The sequence below is a fragment of the Bufo gargarizans genome, chromosome 7, assembly GCF_014858855.1.
Source record: "Bufo gargarizans isolate SCDJY-AF-19 chromosome 7, ASM1485885v1, whole genome shotgun sequence".
Taxonomy (NCBI): Eukaryota; Metazoa; Chordata; class Amphibia; order Anura; family Bufonidae; genus Bufo; species Bufo gargarizans.
Window position 1 is genome coordinate 161,071,946 of NC_058086.1, and position 17,923 is coordinate 161,089,868.

The 17,923-nt window shown below is 45.3% G+C and overlaps 1 protein-coding gene across 1 annotated transcript in view; it reads left to right on the forward strand.

Moving 5' to 3' along the window:
• EPHX4 (epoxide hydrolase 4) overlaps window positions 1-17,923 on the forward strand; it is an 80,319-nt gene that overhangs the window by 19,189 nt on the left and 43,207 nt on the right. The window contains exon 2 of the mRNA XM_044302436.1: window positions 5,586-5,671. Coding sequence (XP_044158371.1) covers window positions 5,586-5,671 — 86 coding nt within the window. The remainder of the gene's footprint in view (window positions 1-5,585; window positions 5,672-17,923) is intronic.

Here is a 17,923-nt window from a genome sequence, read left to right on the forward strand (position 1 = left end):
GGGTAACCCTGTACATGATTGATATATTTAATGCCTAGGAGAATGATAATGATAACATTCTCAGGATAGGTGATCAAAATCTGATCAGTGGGGTTCGATTTCTGGCACCACTGGAAATCAGTTGTTGGAAGAGGCTGTGGTGCTCCGATGAGCAATGGGGCCACTTGATAGGCAAATGACGTCACCTACATCAGTCACATGGCCTGTGTGCGGCTCAATCCCTTGCAAGTCAATGGGTCTGGGTTGCAATACCAAGCACGGCCACTATACAATGTACGGTGCAGGTCGGATTGGCCATAGACTACAAGGAATTTTCCCAGTCGGCCGATGCCTAAGAGGGCCACCCAAGCCCTCCTCATGGCCACCAGCTGGGTACGTAATGATCTGATTGTCTCCTATGCACCTGGCCAGCAGCCACAGGTGTCCTCCTGAATTCAACTGTATCTATGTCCTCAGGACAGCAATACAATTGAATACTGTGCAGCAGGTGGCAGTATTTTGTGCTGCACTGTGGTATTTGGTTCAGCTGGGGCAGTATATTGCTCTGCACTATGGTATTGCTGGCCTTGCCTAATTATGAAAATATAAGAAATACAGCGGCTCACCCCCTTCCTATATGAATAAGGTGCACACCCCCTGGTCCCACCCTCAGGACCAAGTGAAAAAAATGCGTCTAAATAACAGGTGTGGGGGGGGGCACACTTCAAGAGGAAACACTAGGTAGGATAGTGATAATACACTTTATTATATAAAATTATTTAAAAACATACCCCTAAAACATACATAAAATATGGTACATCAATTAATATGAACCAGGTTAATGCACACTCAGTATCAATGAAAAATGCAATACAACGCCGCGTACAGGCAGAAGCACACCACGTGGGACGCTGCGGGTGTGCGGCCTCCTGGACCAACGGTACAGCAGCGGAGACGGGTAAGACCGGGCTTGTTTTGGAGCACAAATATTATTACACAAAAAGCGGTATTGAGCTCATAACCACGGGCATTATACCAGAAGTGCACTGGACTGAACTGGCCCATTTACAGTTTGGTGGGCTAGTGGACGTAAACGTATACATCTGCTCTATACAATTGATTTCAGCATAATAATTTTGTTGGACACTTGTGGGACACAATTGATTTCAACTGGTCACAGTTGCTGGACATCTGCTGGATATTATTGTGGACCGCATCACTGATTGTGATTAACAATAGAGGTTTAAAATCAACAGCTACCTGGCGGTTGTATTGCATTTTTCATTGATAGTGTGCATTAACCTGGTTCATATTAATTGATGTACCATATTTTATGTATGTTTTAGGGGTATGTTCTTAAATAATTTTATATAATAAAGTGTATTATCACTATCCTTGCCTAATTATGTTCCCCCCCTTCCTGTCAGTTTGGACCTACCTACAACATGGGGCCAATTTTTAGTTTTTTTTCCAGGGCCACTTTTAGTTCCCAATCCGCCCCTTTTCTGGTGCTGTGCTTGGTAAGCTGTAGCTCAGCAGTTGTGGCCTCTTCAGACAGCCAGGAGTTGGAATGTCACCGATCTCGATAGCATAGGCAGTCAATATTAACGCCTTCCCTTTTGTGACAAAAAATAAAATTTTACATGAACTCACCATACCCCTCACGGAATACCTTGGGGTGTCTTCTTTCCAAAATGGGGTCACTTGTGGGGTATTTATACTGCCCTGGCATTTTAGGGGCCCTAAAGCGTGAGAAGTAGTTTGGAATCCAAATGCGCAAAAATGCCCTGTGAAATCCTAAAAGTACTCATTGGAATTTGGGCCCCTTTGCGCACCTAGGCTGCAAAAAAGTGTCACACATGTGGTATCGCCGTACTCAGGAGAAGTAGGCCAATGTGTTTTGGGGGTGTATTTTTACATATACCCATACTGTGTGTGAGAAATATCTCTGTAAATGACAACTTTCTCAATTTTTTAATACAAAGTTGTCAATTTACAGAGATATTTCTCTCACCCAGCATGGGTATATGTAAACATACACCCCAAAACACATTGCCCTACTTCTCCTGAGTACGGCGATACCACATGAGTGACACTTTTTTGCAGCCAAGATGCGCAAAGGGGCCGAAAGTCCAACGAGTACCTTTTAGGAGGGCATTTTTAGGCATTTGGATTCCAGACTTCTTCTCACGCTTTAGGGCCCCTAAAATGCCAGGGCAGTATAAATACCCCACATGTGACCCCATTTTGGAAAGAAGACACCCCAAGGTATTCCGTGAGGGGCATGGCGAGTTCATAGAAGATTTTTTATTTTTTTTGGCACAAGTTAGCAGAAATTGATTTTTTTTTGTTTTTTCTCACAAACTATCCCTTTCCGCTAACTTGTGACAAAAATTTCAATCTTTCAAGGACTCAATATGCCCCTCAGCGAATACCTTGGGGTGTCTTCTTTCCAAAATGGGGTCATTTGTGGGGTGTTTGTACTGCCCTGGCAATTGAGGGTCTCCGCAATAATTACATGTATGGCCAGCATTAGGAGTTTCTGCTATTCTCCTTAGGCCTCATGCACATGACCGTTGTTTGGGTCCGCATCCGAGCCGCCGTTTTGGCGGCTCGGATGCGGACTCATTCATTTCAATGGGGCCGCAAAAGATGCGGACAGCACTCCGTGTGCTGTCCGCATCCGTGGCTCCGTTCCGCAGCCCGCTAAAAAAATATAACATGTCCTATTCTTGTCCGCGCTTTGCGGACAAGAATAGGCATTTATATTGCCAGCGCCCGTTCCGTTCCGCAAATTGCGGAAGGCAACACGGGCGCCTTCCGTTTTTTGCAGATCCGCGGTTTGCGGACCACAAAAAACGGCACGGTCGTGTGCATAAGGCCTTATATTGAGCATACGGGTAATGAGATTTTTTTTTTCGTTCAGCCTCTGGGCTGAAAGAAAAAATTAACGGCACAGATTTCTTTATTCGCATCGATCAATGTGGATGAAAAAATCTCTGCCGAAAAATGTGCAAAAAAAAAAAAAGAGGGGAAAGTGCATAGGAGTGCTTGCGAAGTAAAGCTGCGATAGCTAATAAAGATCCAAAAAGCTCAAAAGTGATCTTTATAGCGCCGCAGCGATTTTACGGTGTTTTTGCAGTGATAATTATTTTTTTATTTCTGCCACTGCGGTGGGGCAGACTGAACGCAAGTGTGCGCACAAGATCAGGCCTGATCAGGCGAACACTGCGTTTTTTGTAGAGCCTAAGGTGACCCTAATGTACTGATATAGATCTGATTGCGATCAGTCTTGATCACTTACAGATACTATATAGTACTAGTGCTGATTAGCGACAGCGATGATGCTAATCAGCGACTAATCAGTGACTGCGGTGCAGTGGCGCTAACTACCTAACAAGTAGCTAACTAACTGGCGGTGATAAGGAACCCTTAGGCCCCATTCACACGTCCGCAATTCTGTTCCGCATTTTGCGGAACGGAATTGTGGACACATTCATTTCTATGGGACAGACTTTGTCCCGCTCGGATCCGGAATTGCGGATCTGCACTTCTGGGTCCGCACTTCCATTCCGCAAAAATATAGAACATGTCCTATTCTTGTCCACAATTGCGGACAAGAAAAGGCATTTTCTATATAGTTCTGGCAATGTGCGGATCTGTAAAATGCGGAAAGCACATTGCCGGTGTCCGTGTTTTACGGATCCACGGATCCGCAAAACACATACAGACGTCTGAATGGAGCCTTACAGGGGGGTGATCAGGGAGTCTATATGGGGTGATCAGGGGTTAATAAGTGACGGGGGGGGGGTGTAGTGTGGTGCTTGGTGCTACTTACAGAGCTGCCTGTGTCCTCTGGTGGTGGATCCAAGCAAAAGGGACCACCAGAGGAGCAGGTATATCAGACGCTGTTAACAAAACAGCGTCTAATATACCTTTCTGATGCGCTTTTTTTAACATCTACAGCCTGCCAGCGAATGATCAGCGCTGGCAGACTGTAGTTTAACTTCAGAGCCGCGCGCCGCTGTGAACGCGCGTGCATGGGCGTGTTCACACGAAATCTCGGCTCTCACGAGATGACGCCAATAGGCGTCGCTGAGACCTGAGAGTGCCGCCGCACTGGCGCCTATCGGTGTTAGTGTGACGGCAAGCGGTTAAAAGTTTAGGTCCACACCTCCCAAAAAAAACTAAACCCCCCCAAAACAGAAATCCAACTTCCAAACATGAACTCAGTAATGAGGAGCTCCGCCGTTATTGTTTATCACTTCCCAAATTTGTTTCGGCATGCTTGATGCAAGCGTTTCCATGAGGTAAATGTGGGAACATTTCTCCAAGTGGTGAAGACGGCCGCACGAAGGCCATCTACTGTCTGGAACTGTTGTCCATTTTTGTAAACTTCCATCATTTAAATCCATCCATCCCCAAAGGTTCTCAATTGGATTAAGATCAGGGGAACACGCAGGATGCTCCAAAAGAGTGATGTTATTCTCCTGGAAGAAGTCCCTTGTCCTGCGGGCATTGTGTACTGTAGCGTTGTCCTGTTGAAAACCCCAGTCGTTACCACACAGACGAGGGCCCTCAGTCATGAGGAATGCTCTCTGCAACATCTGGACATAGCCAGCGGCCGTTTGACGCCCCTGCACTTCCTGAAGCTCCCTTGTTCCACTGAAGGAAAAAGCACCCCAGACCATTATGGCGCCCCCTCCACTGTGACACGTAGAAAACATCTCAGGTGGGATCTGCTTGTAATGCCAGTAACATTGGAAACCATCAGGACCATCAAGGTTACATTTTTCTCATCAGAGAATAAACTTTCTTCCACCTTTGAATGTCCCATGTGTGGTGCTCTCTTGCAAAGTCCAAACGAGCAGTTCTGTGGCGTTCAAGGAGACGAGGTCTTTGAAGACGTTTTTTGTTTTTGAAGCCCTTCAGTCTCAGATGCCGTCTGATGGTTATGGGGCTGCAGTCAGCACCAGTAAGGGCCGAGGATCGTCCAGTGTCTTGACGGACAGCCAATTGGATCCTCCGGCTCAGTGCTGGTGAAATTTTGTTTGGGTCTTCCACCTGACTTTTTTGTTCCATAACCCTCAGGATCATTTAATAAATTCCAAATGACTGTCTTACTGCGTCCCACCTCAGCAGCGATGGCGCGCTGTGAGAGACCCTGCTTATGCAGTTCAACAATCCGACCACATTCAAAATAGAAGAGTTTTTTTGCCTTTGCCATCACAACGTGTGACTACCTGACAGAAAATGACAATGAATCCACATCTTTGCACAGATTTGGCCTTTTAAAGGCATGTGGTCCTAAAATTTGGATCAGTTGAAAAACAGCCTGTTTCAGTTTAATCGTTATTTTCAATTAATTGAATGCTCAAAAAATGTTTTGTCTCACTCTCATTTCTTATTGTTGCATGTTGAAGCTCTACCTGGAACCTTGTTAAGATCCAACAATGTAAAATATGATTTTTTGCAATTTTTCAAGTGGTCTTAAACTTTTGATCAGGACTGTATATGTGACTGTATAATGTTTGGTGCCCTTTTTTATGGATGTATAATGTAGCGGACAGATGTGATTCATGTTATCTCTGTCTTCCTGTCTGCAGGATTCTGGATTACGATTTCACTATGTTGCTGCAGGAGAACGAGGAAAACCCCTCATGTTGCTTCTACACGGGTTTCCAGAGTTCTGGTAATTAATTCTTTGTTTTGATACATAAAATATTTCAAATCCTTCACTTTAGCTTAAAGGGCTTCTGTCACCCCACTAGAGTAATATTATTTTTTTGGGCAACTTAAATTCCTTATACTGCGATATATCAATATATAGTATATATATATATATATATATATATATATATGTATATAAAACAGACTTTTATAATATGTAAATTACCTCTCTACCAGCAAGTAGGGCGGCTACTTGCTGGTAGCAGCCGCATCCTCCTTTCATAAAGACGCCCCCTCCTCATGTTGAATTTCAGGGCCAGCGAGCGCGCTCGTCTTCTGGCTGGCCCTGTCTGCGTTCAAAATCTGGTGCCTGCACCGTACCTGTCTGCAGTCGGCGCAGGTGCACTGAGAGGAGGACGCTCGCTCTGCCGCTCCATCCTCAGTGCGCCTGCGCCGGGTGTAGATGTGACGTCATCGGCGCAGGCGCATTGAGGATGGAGCGGCCGAGCGAGCGTCCTCCTCTTAGTGCGCCTGCGCCGACTGAAGACAGGTACGGCGCAGGCGCCAGATTTGGAACGCAGACAGGGCCAGCAGAGGACGAGCGCGTTCGCTGGCCCTGTCAATCAACATGAGGAGGGGGCGTCTTTATGAGAGGAGGATGCGGCTGCTACCAGCAAGTAGCCGCCCTACTTGCTGGTAGAGAGGTCATTTACATATTATAAAAGTCAGTTTTTTTAAGAACTGCTGAAGGAAAATGAGTAAGAACATTATATATTGATATATCGCAGTATAAGGAATTTAAGTAGCAAAAAAAAAATATGACTTTAGTGGGGTGACAGAAGCCCTTTAAAATAAAATCTTGTTGCACAAATGTGCATAGCATTAAGTGCAAGTGCATAATGCCTCCCAGGACACTATCAATCTTCTGAAAAAGATATTGGGGCTCCTTTACTAAAGACCAGCGTTTCCCACATCAGTAAGGGTGCTTTCACACTAGCGTTATTCTTTTCCGGTATTGAAATCTGGTAAAGGGTCTTAATACCTGAAAACGCATAGGTTTTGTCCTAATGCATTCTGAATGGAAAGCAATCCGTTCAGTATGCATCAGGATGTCTTCCGTTCCGTCCCTTGTACGGTGTTTAACCGGGCAAAATACCGCAGCATGCTGTGATATTTTTTCTGACCAAAATCCCAGAGCACTTGCCGGATCTGGCATTAATTTCCATTGAAATGGAAGTGCTCCGGAAATTACTGCATCGCCGTATCCGGTTTTCCAGTCTGCGTGTGCGCAATGCTTTCTAGCTGTAAAAAAATTAATACCGTTATTCCGGATGATACTGGAAAGACGGATCCGGTAATTCAATGCAAAAGTCTAACGATCCGGATAAAAAAAGATATCAGTTTGCATACGGATTTCCAGATCGGAACTGCCTGCCGGATTTTTCTAACGCTAGTGTGAAAGTACCCTTAGGGCTCATGCACGCAAAAGTATTTTCTTTCTGTGTCCATTCCGTTTTTTTTTCAAACCGTATGCGGAATCATTCACTTCAATGGGTCCGCAAAAAAAAAATCGAAAGTCACTCCGTGTGCATTACATTTCTGGATGTCCGTATTTCCGTTCCGCAAAAAAACAGAACATGTCCTATTATTGTCCGCATTACGGACAAGGATAGTACTGTTCTATTAGGGGCCAGCTGTTCAGTTCCGTAAAAACGGAATGCAAACGGATGTTATCCGTATTTTTTGCGCATCCGTTTTTTGCGGACCGCAAAATACATACGGTCGTGTGCATTAACCCTTAGGGGTCAGCTGTTCTGTTACGCAAAATACGGAATGCATACGAAAGTCATCCATATTTTTTACGGATCCGTTTTTTGGTGGACTGCAAAATACATACAGTTGTGTGCATGAGCCCTTAGTAAAAGGCAGCTGGAGGGAGTTCCGGACGATTTATTAAGAGACGCGGGTCTTATAATAAATTTATTGCTTCTTGTGATTTTTGTGCGCCAGAATCTGAAATGTTCCCCATATAGGAGGTTGGTGACTTCAGTTCCAATTTTTGCCATTTAATGTTTGGGGCCGATGTGCCCCCTTTTCACCAAGCGCCGCCTAATTGTAAGGCCTCATGCACACAACCGTGGTGTGTTTTGCGTATCCGCAAAACACGGATAGCAATTTGCGGAACGGAACAGACAGCCTTCAATTCAATATGAATGCCTATTCTTGTCTGCAAAGCGTGGACAAGAATAGGACATGTTATATTTTTTTATTTTTAGCGAGGCCACGGAACGGAGCAACGGATGCGGACAGTAAATGGGTCCGCATCCTAGCCGCCAAAACGGCGGCTCAGATGCGGACCCAAACAACAAAAAGGCACAATTTTTGTGCAAAATGCTATTTTCTGCCAAATTTTCCAACATTTTTAACGCTAAAAACCTGGCATAAAGCTTTTGTAAATTAGCCTCATAAGGTACTGGCCATTTGGACTAGAGATTACTTAAGAACATTCAGCTAAAGTGCCATTTCAGCAGTTTCACCACGGACTACAGCTGCTGGACAGACGATTACAGTGTGATTGATGTTATCAAATAACGCACGATGCATAGTAAACATTTTCCATCATTAAAGGGGTTATCCCATGATTAATGAAAAAAAAAAATCAGAAAGTACTCTTTCTAACAAAGCAAAAAGCAGCCCTGTACCACATATGAGTCCAGAGATCTCCACAAAAAACTACTTAGCTAATCTACTTTCACGAGAGGGAATACTTGCTTCACTCTGAAGGCAGCAGGACCTGACGCTCCCAGCGTTGTGATGTCACATCCTGTGCAGAGCAAGCGTTCCCTCGCGTGCAAGTGGATTAGCTGAGTAATTTTTTGTTCGTTTTTTAAAAGAATCTGTTAGCACTGCCGGGGTAGGGGTACTATGGGAGACAATTGTATATACTGGGGTACTATGTGGGGGCCATTATAAATACTGGGGCACTTTGGGGGGGCCATTATAAATCCTGTGAAACTTTAAGGGCCATTATATATACTGGGACTACGGAGGGGGCATTATAAATTCTGGGGGCCTTTATTAATACTGGGGAAATATATGGGGGCCATTATATATACTGAAGCACCATGTGGGGGCCATTATATATATTGGAGCACCATGGAGGACCATTGAATGTCCAGGGGACACTAAGGGGGGCATTATGTATACTGTGGGAACTGTAGGGGTTTGGTTTTTAAAAAAAACAGCCATTGAATTACATCCGTTTTTAACAGCCATTTTTAATGGCTATTAAAAACAGATGTGGATGCAAAATAGATGCAAAACGGCCATTAAAAACTGATGGCCAGAAAATGGATGCACACACTCATGGAAACGGCCATGAAAAACTGACAGTGTATCCGTTTTTAACAGTTTTTTTTTTTCATGTGAATGTTTTAGACACATTTTGTTGACTCCTCCAATAATGGGGAATGACTTACCAGAAAATGGGTGCGGCCTACCAAAAGGGGTCATGGATTAGGATGCAGCTAATTGTGCCAAAAATGCAACAAAATCTTGACACAAAATTCTTTTTGTCAAATAAGCGAAATACAGTGCTTTGAAAAAGTATTCAGACCCTTTAAATTTGTCCACATTTTTTCACGTTACACCCACAAACTTAAAGGGGTTCTGCCCTTTGTTTAAACTGACGATATATCCTCTGGATAGATCATCAGCTTCTGATCGGCGGGGGTCCGACACCCGGGACCCCCACCGATCAGCTGTTTGAGAAGGCAGCGGTGCTCCGGCAGCGCCGCGGCCTTCGCACTGTTTACTGCTGGCCCAGTGACGTCACGACTAGTATCACTGGCCTGGGCGCGGCTAAGCTCTGTTCACTTGAATGGAGCTTAGCCCCGCCCAGGCAAGTTGATACTAGTCGTGACGTCACTGGGCCAACGGTAAACAGTGCCTTCTCAAACAGCTGATCGGCAGGGGTCCAGAGGATAGATCATCAGTTTAAACAAAGTGCAGAACCCCTTTAAATATATTTTATGGGGATTTTATGTGATAGAATAACACATAGTAGCAAGGATGTGTGAAGTGAAAAGAAAATTATACATGTTTTTCAAAAATGTTAATAAAAATCTGAAAAGTGTTGCCAATTGCCTTCAGAAGTGACCTAATTAGTAAATAGCGTCCACCTGTGTGCAATTTATTCTCAGTATAACTATGGATGTTCTATGAAGGCCTCTGAGGTTTATTAGTGAAAATTGGTGATCAAACAGCATCATGAAAACCAAGGAACACACCAGACAGGTCAGGGATAAAGTTGTGGAGAAGTGTAAAGGCAGGGTAGGGTTATAAAAAAAATAGTGGCATGACGTAAAAATGTGGGCGTGCCGCGCTTCCTCCCACCCCTCTCCTCGTGCACCACGGGCCTTGGTATCGGAGTTAGGGCTGCTCTCCGCTGATGGATTGCCGAGACGCCCTGGAGCCTTGGAAGCCCTGGAGCTGCGCCTCGTGGAATGAGATGACTGCGGTCCCGGCCGGAAAAGAGCGGTTGTGAGCGACCTACGGCGGCGGTACTGAGGCAGCATACACTGGACACAGCGTGAGCTCACGGCTTCCCCCACTACCTAACGGTATGAGGAGCGGTAGCTGCTCCCCCTCAACTAAAAGTCTGAAGCAGCGGACGAGCGGAGACCCTGCCAGGTGGCGGACAAAAGGACAGGTACCTCTCTACTGTTTTTCCCCTCTGCCTGAGTGCATCGATGAGCGGGTGAATTGATCATTGCTGCTATGTGCAGAGGTGCCGAAAACTGCAAATGTCCACCTATGTGTTTGAAGCTGTAGTAAGAAGCGGGCCTTGCAGGAGGACGCTCGACTGGTGTTGGGCTCAGTGTTGCTTAAGCTGCTGATGGGGTGAGGCGGAGAAGAGGGGGTTTAAACAACAGGCAACACCGCAGGAATATCTTGGACTCTCAATATGAACTGAGGTGTACTTGACTACCCTAAATAAATTGAAACGGCCCCAAAGTAAGGGAAATCAAGAGTGGGGGTATTGCCAATATATCGCTCCGGTTTCCTTTATGTGATCACATATGAGGACATCAGTGTTTCTGGACAGTGATCTTTAATGCTGGAGTGAAAAAACGTACTTGTTGCCTCGGGTCCGGTGATTGAAAGAACCAAAAGAACGGCGGATTGAGAAGCCTGGGATTCAAAAGAACGGGACCGTGAGCTGTTTTTCTTATTTTATTTTTTTTTCTTCCCCCTTCCTATATGGTTTATTTGCTGAATATAAGGTTGGCCTGGTAAATGGGGAAGCCTGGTCTGGATTAGTATAAAAAGATCTACTGATCTGCTGCTCTCTACTCTCTTTACACCCAGTGATTTTTGGCCTTTCCCCCCTCAGTGTGTCGTTCCCCTTTTCTGTGTGCACCCTCTCCCCTTTTTTTTGTGGCTGCAGATATGCCCCCAAAAGCATATAATACAAAGTCTGTTGGCAGTGTCGGACTGGGGTACCTAGGGCCCACCAGTAAAATTCATTTTGGGGGCCCACCGTACGGATACATTCAAATATAATAAATAATATAACAAGTTTTTTTATATGAACATAGGCTGGTTGAGGTGCTGTACATGTACTGTATGTATGTAGTGCAGTAAGTCTAATGTGTTATGTGCCACTTGTGCAGGGGGTGGGAGACTAGGGGCCCACTTTGCTCAGGGGCCCACCGGGGGATTCCCCTGTACCCCTGTGGGCCAGTCCGAGCCTGTCTGTTGGTACCTCCTCGCCGGGTGGAGGAAAGGGTAATAGCACAATAACCGGCTTAGAGAAATAAGGAAAGCGAGAGGGAGGGCGGTGAACTACAGGCCACAGAAGAATGTGGTGGGGTGGACAAGAGGACAGGTAGTGGAGAGTGTATGGAGGAAACAATAAATTCGGTGGATAAGAAACTGGTGGAAATCTTGGGGGCAGTACAAAAGTCTAACCACAGTTTGGAGGAATTGACTTTGAAGATCGCATCAGCACAGGTGGATCTCTCTCTTATCAAGGAGGAGATGAATAAAGTTAGGGAAAAGGTTAAAGATCTGCAGATATCCTCTGGAGGAATGAAAAGGGATTTAGAAGGAATAAAAAAAAGAGTAGAAGACATAGATGGGGGAAAAAAATCCTTTTAGAGAGAATCACCACAATGGAGGATATGTCCCGCAGATCAAATATCAGATTAGTGGGATTCCCAGAGGGAGTGGAAGGAGAGGATATAACGGGGTTTATCCAGCAGTGGTTACAGGACAGCTTCAAAAAAGAGGTTCTGTCCCAATGGTTCTCAGTTGACAGAGCCCATAGGATCCCGGGGAGACCTCCCCCAAAAGGGGGCCCGCCTAGGGCAATCCTAGCTAAAATACTAAGTTCTAAGGATAGAGATGCAATAATGAGAACCAAAAGGAAAATGCAGACAATAGAGTTTAATGGAAATAATATAGAGATATATCCAGATTACTCTAGAGCAACACAGGCAAAAAGATGTGAGTTTAGAGAAGTGAAGAAGAGGCTAGCTGGTTGGAATGGTTGTCTTGGGGAGTCTAGTAGGGATGAAAAAAATTAAAAAGCAGGTGGGAGGCCCACATGAGTAGGATCATGACATGGAATGTACATGGACTAGGAGATAAGGTTAAGAGGGTTATGGTCTTTGATATTGTTACTAGACATCTCCCGGCAATAGTGGGATTAATGGAGACACATAATACAAAGGATAAGACAAACTTATTTATGAAGAAATTGGCTATGTACCAGTATCATTCATGCTTATCTACCTACTCATGTGGAGTCAGCATATATATCCATCATAAAGTAGACTACCTCCCACTTGATCAGAAGATGGACGATAGGGGTATATATGTATTCCTTTATTGCCAGTGGAATGGTATAGTTTGCATTTTAGCTTTTGTTTATATACCCCCGCCATTTTCCTTATATGTTATCCATCGATTGGTGGAGTTTGCAGACTCCAGAGGTAAATGCCCTATATTAATAATGGATGACTTCAACAACGTTATGAATAGTAAGTTAGACAGATACTCGGCGATCTCAAATGATAAATATGATATAAGCCAACAAACACTTCTTAAAAGAACATCCCAGGAGTTAGTACTAATAGATGTGTGGAGGTACCTCTATGACGACAAGCGAGTGTTTTCATGTTTTAGTCGTGGAAGTAAAATAATGTCAAGAATAGATTTGGCACTAGCTAGCCCGGAATTGATAGATCAGATATTAAGTATGAGGTATGAGGCCAATAGTATCTCAGATCACTCCCCTATTAGCCTGACATTTAAAACAAACTCTAGGCTAAAAAGGCGGTACTTTCGCCTGAATCCGCACTGGCTGAACTTAATAGGGAGCAAGGCATCAGTGCAGATATAGAGGAGTATTGGCAAATTAATTTAGGATCCACGCAAATAGGGTACGTATGGGATGCATTTAAAGCATACCTACGTGGTATCCTTGTTAGCAAAATTAAGGGGCTAAAGTGTGAATTTGCCAAAAAGGAGAGAGAGCTGGGAGACAAAATAAAGGAAATAGAAGAAGAACTCCTGGTAAATAACCTCCCTGAAATGACGGGTCAGTTAGAAGATGCAAAAATCTCATTAAAAAATTACCTGGCAGATAAGGCACAACAAAAAGTGTTTTTTGAGGGGGCACAGTACTTTAGGGAGTCTGGGAAACCAGGGAGACTGTTGTCCACACTTATACAGAATCAAAAGAAGGGCAGCAGAATTAAGAGTGTTGAGAGGAGAGATGGGGGGATGACATCCAACCAGGGAGAAATTGAGCAGGAATTTGTTAAATACTAGAAGGACCTCTACTCGGAGGGAGTGGGGGGAAAGGGTGGCGACATGAGACTCTTTCTGGAGGGTGTACCGCTCCCTAGACTCTCCAAGGAGGATAGGGAAGCGTTGAATGGTCCTATTAAACTGGAGGAACTACGGGATACTTTGAAATCTATACAGGGCAACTCTAGCCCCGGGTTGGATGGTCTCCCCTTTGAGATATATAGAAGATACGGAGAGGTTATTCTCCCAGTCTTCTTGCAGGTCCTCAATGAATCAATGGACAGGGGTGAACTCCCTGCCTCTCTATCGGAGGCTGTAATAACTCTGATGGGGAAAAAGGGGAAGGATGAAAATAAGGTGGACTCGTATCGCCCCATCACTCTTCTCAACACCGATTTTAAAATATGCTTCTAAATTATTAGCAAACCGTTTAAAAAGAGTCATAGAAAAAATAATACACCCAGACCAATCAGGGTTTGTGCCAAAACGTCAGGTCCAAACAAATATTCGACAGGCCTTGCTGAATATCTAGATGAGCGGGGAGGGTGCCCATTCCATCCTGTCTTTGGACGCGGAAAAAGCGTTTGACAGGGTGGAGTGGGCATACCTCTGGAAAATAATGCATGAATTGAACTTGGGGGTACAATTGCTTTACCGTAACTCGAAAGTGAGGATAAAAATCAATGGTGTGATATCAGAGTCGGTAACATTGCAAAGGGGAACCAGGCAGGGGTGCCCACTCTCCCCATTATTGTTTGCTATCTTTGTCGAACTGCTGGCGTGCAAGGTTCGAGCAGATGATAAAATCAGGGGGTTTGGGGGAAGGGGTGCATCAGATAAAATATGTCTATATGCGGATGACATCCTGTTCTTTTTAGAAGGGGGGGTGTCAACGGTGATACCCATACCTGATGGGGATAGTAAGCCAGTTTGGTCAAATCTCTGGCTTCAGGGTGAATTGGACAAAATCGGTGTTGCTCCCAATCGGATATGAAATAATGCGAAAGGATATAAATGTCAAAATACTGAAACCCACAGAATCATTTGAATATCTCGGAAAAAAAATTTGCTCGAGGATCCAGGAGTATATAGAACTTAACATTTCCCCTCTGCTTAAAAGGGTTAAAAATAAAACAAGCACCTGGCAAAAATTACTGATTCGACAGGCTGATCGAATTGCCATTACTAAGATGGTCCTGTTACCGCAGATTATTTCTCCTCCTGCCCTGTGTGGATAGGGGACCATTTTTTTTATGCATTGGAAGGATTGATAAATGATCTTATATGGGGGAGAAAAAGGGTTAGGTTGAAAAAAAAATATTTGTGGTTAGATGAAGAAGATGGTGGTTTGTCCGTCCCCTGTTTTTGAGGCTACTATTATGCATCCCAGCTTCAGTGGTTAACAGGGGAGGACTTGAGAACCCTCAGGGCCCCCGGGCAAAATAAATCAAGGGCCCTCTTACAGGCCCCACCCATGTTCTGCTGCAAGCCCCACCCTTGTCCCGTCTCCATGCCCCGCCTCCAGCCACACCCTACACAATCTTTAATAAGATTTCAAAGTTAAAGTGACACAAAAGGCACCCAGACCACTTCAGCTCATTGACGTGGTCTGGGTACAGTGTCCCTTTTGCAAATCGAGCTGCAATGTTATAGAGGGCTTCCTGGATTAAAACAGACCTTTGGTCTGGTATCTGACGCTGGACATCCTCACACCCTGCATGATGACCTCCAGGGTCAAATTTTTCCCCATAGGAAAGCATTGATTCAATGCTTTCGTATGGGGTGATCTAATCTCAGCGTCCATTAGTGAGCCTCTGTTAGAAGCAGTGTGGGCATAACTACTGGGAAGGGGGCACATATCTGGGCATAACTACTGTGAAGGGGGCACATATCTGGGCATAACTACTGTGAAGGGGGCACATATCGGGGCATAACTACTGTGAAGGGGGCACATATCGGGGCATAACTACTGTGAAGGGGGCACATATCGGGGCATAACTACTGTGAAGGGGGCACATATCGGGGCATAACTACAGTGAAGGGGGCACATATCTGGGCATAACTACTGTGAAGGGGGCACATATCTGGGCATAACTACTGTGAAAGGGGGGGAGGCCCTTCACAGTAGTTATTAATCCCTTTCAGCAGTCCCCCCTTCAGTGAATGGGGGACTGCTGAAAGGGGTTAATAACTACTGTGAAGGGCCTAGCCGTCTGGGCAACCCCACAGATCATCCCCCCACCCACCTTGTACTTGTTCCACTGATCCGCTACTTGCGGGCTACATGGGCATGAGTTCAGTCACTTCGGTGCGCAATCCCATCCTGTGGCACGTTATCCAGTGAGACCCGTGACCTACAGCGGCAGGTCTTGCGGGATCACGCGCTGCAGGACGGGATTGCCCACCGAAGTGACTGAACTCATTCCCGCGCAGCCCACAAGTAGCGGAACAATTACAAGAGGGGTGGGGAATAGCCAAATGAAAAAAAAATTTGAACCAAAAGGTGTTGGCACTGTTATGGGGGCTCTGTGGATGACACTGTTATGGGGATCTGTGGATGACACTGTTATGGGGATCTGTGGATGACACTGTTGTGGGGGGGATCTGTGGATGGCACTGTTGTGGGGATCTGTGGATGGCACTGTTGTGGGGATCTGTGGATGGCACTGTTATGGGGGCTCTGTGGATGACACTGTTATGGGGATCTGTGGATGACACTGTTGTGGGGGGGATCTGTGGATGGCACTGTTGTGGGGATCTGTGGATGGCACTGTTGTGGGGATCTGTGGATGGCACTGTTATGGGGGATCTGTGGATGGCACTGTTGTGGGGATCTGTGGATGACACTGTTATGGGGGCTCTGTGGATGGCACTGTTATGGGGGCTCTGTGGATGACACTGTTATGGGGATCTGTGGATGACACTGTTGTGGGGGGGATCTGTGGATGGCACTGTTGTGGGGATCTGTGGATGGCACTGTTATGGGGGATCTGTGGATGGCACTGTTGTGGGGATCTGTGGATGACACTGTTATGGGGGCTGTGTGGATGGCACTGTTATGGGGGATCTGTGGATGGCACTGTTATGGGGGCTCTGTGGATGGCACTGTTGTGGGGATCTGTGGATGACACTGTTGTGGGGGGGGATCTGTGGGTGACACATGTATAGCACCTTATGCTATATATGTGTCATCCACAGATTCCCCCATAACAGTGTCCCTGTGAGTGAATGATCCCCAATACAGGGTCTGGGGGCCGGCATCTGGTGTTGTAATCGCAGCGGGGCCCGGTGCAGTCACTGTATTCTATTACACCGGGCCCCGCTCACTGTAATACTAATATTCCTATGTGAACAACTTGAAATCCTCTCTCTCTCTGTACTCACAAAGTCAGTAGCAGGCCGGACGGCAGCGCAACTCACTGACGTCACGCGCCTGCTCCTCCCACTTTATGAATGAAGCAGGCGTGTGACGTCAGTGAGTTGCGCTGCCACCCAGCCTGCTACTGAGTTTGTGAGTACAAAGAGCTCAGAGGGAGAGGATCGCAGAGGATTTCAAGTTGTTCACATATGAATATTAGTATTACAGTGAGCGGGGCCCGGTGTTATGTTATTCTGCGGCGGGCCCCCATGTCCGAAGTGCCCGACCGGTCAGTCCGCCCCTGGTGGTTAATGTTGGAGGATGACAGACTGCGTTGTTTCCTGGTGGGCGAGTTCGAAGGTCTCCAATATAGCATTGTTAGTGTCCTAGAAACTGGGATCATAAAAATAAAGGGCAGGAGGTGCCCAATTAGTAATATTATGCACTTAATATGGGTTAACGTTAAAAAATTACTGGGTATAAATCATTCACTAAGGATTACCCCTATTTGGGGAAATATAAATCTAGGTGAGTTTCAGAGGTTAGATGATTATGTATTTTGGGAAAAAAATGGTATTAAGTTTATCTCACAGATAGAGGTGAAAGAAAAGCTCAAGACATTAGAGGAAATGGGGCTTAGTATAGATATAGACACTCTTACACGGTTTAGATATCTCCGATTAAAGCACGCATTTGACTTAACTGAGAATAAAGAATATTTAACCACTAAACACTCAGAATTTGCAGAATTCTGCTATCACAGTAACGGGACTAAAATATCAATTTCACAGATATATCAAAAAATCAAGAGGGGGCTAGGGGGTGTGACCAAATTTAAAAGTGAAAGTAAATGGGCACTAGAAGTGGAGTCTAATACTTTAGATTGGAGATGTATTTATAAAAGTATAAAAAGGAGCACTATATCGAGCAATTTCCGGCTGACGCAATTTTTTATTCTCCATCGAACTTATATAACTCCCTGGGTGTTGAGCAGGATGTTTAAAACAAAGGATTCTAGATGCTGGAAGTGCAGAACGGACAATGCGTATTTTATCCATTTGATCTGGTATTGTCCTCCTATGCAGGTTTATTGGACCC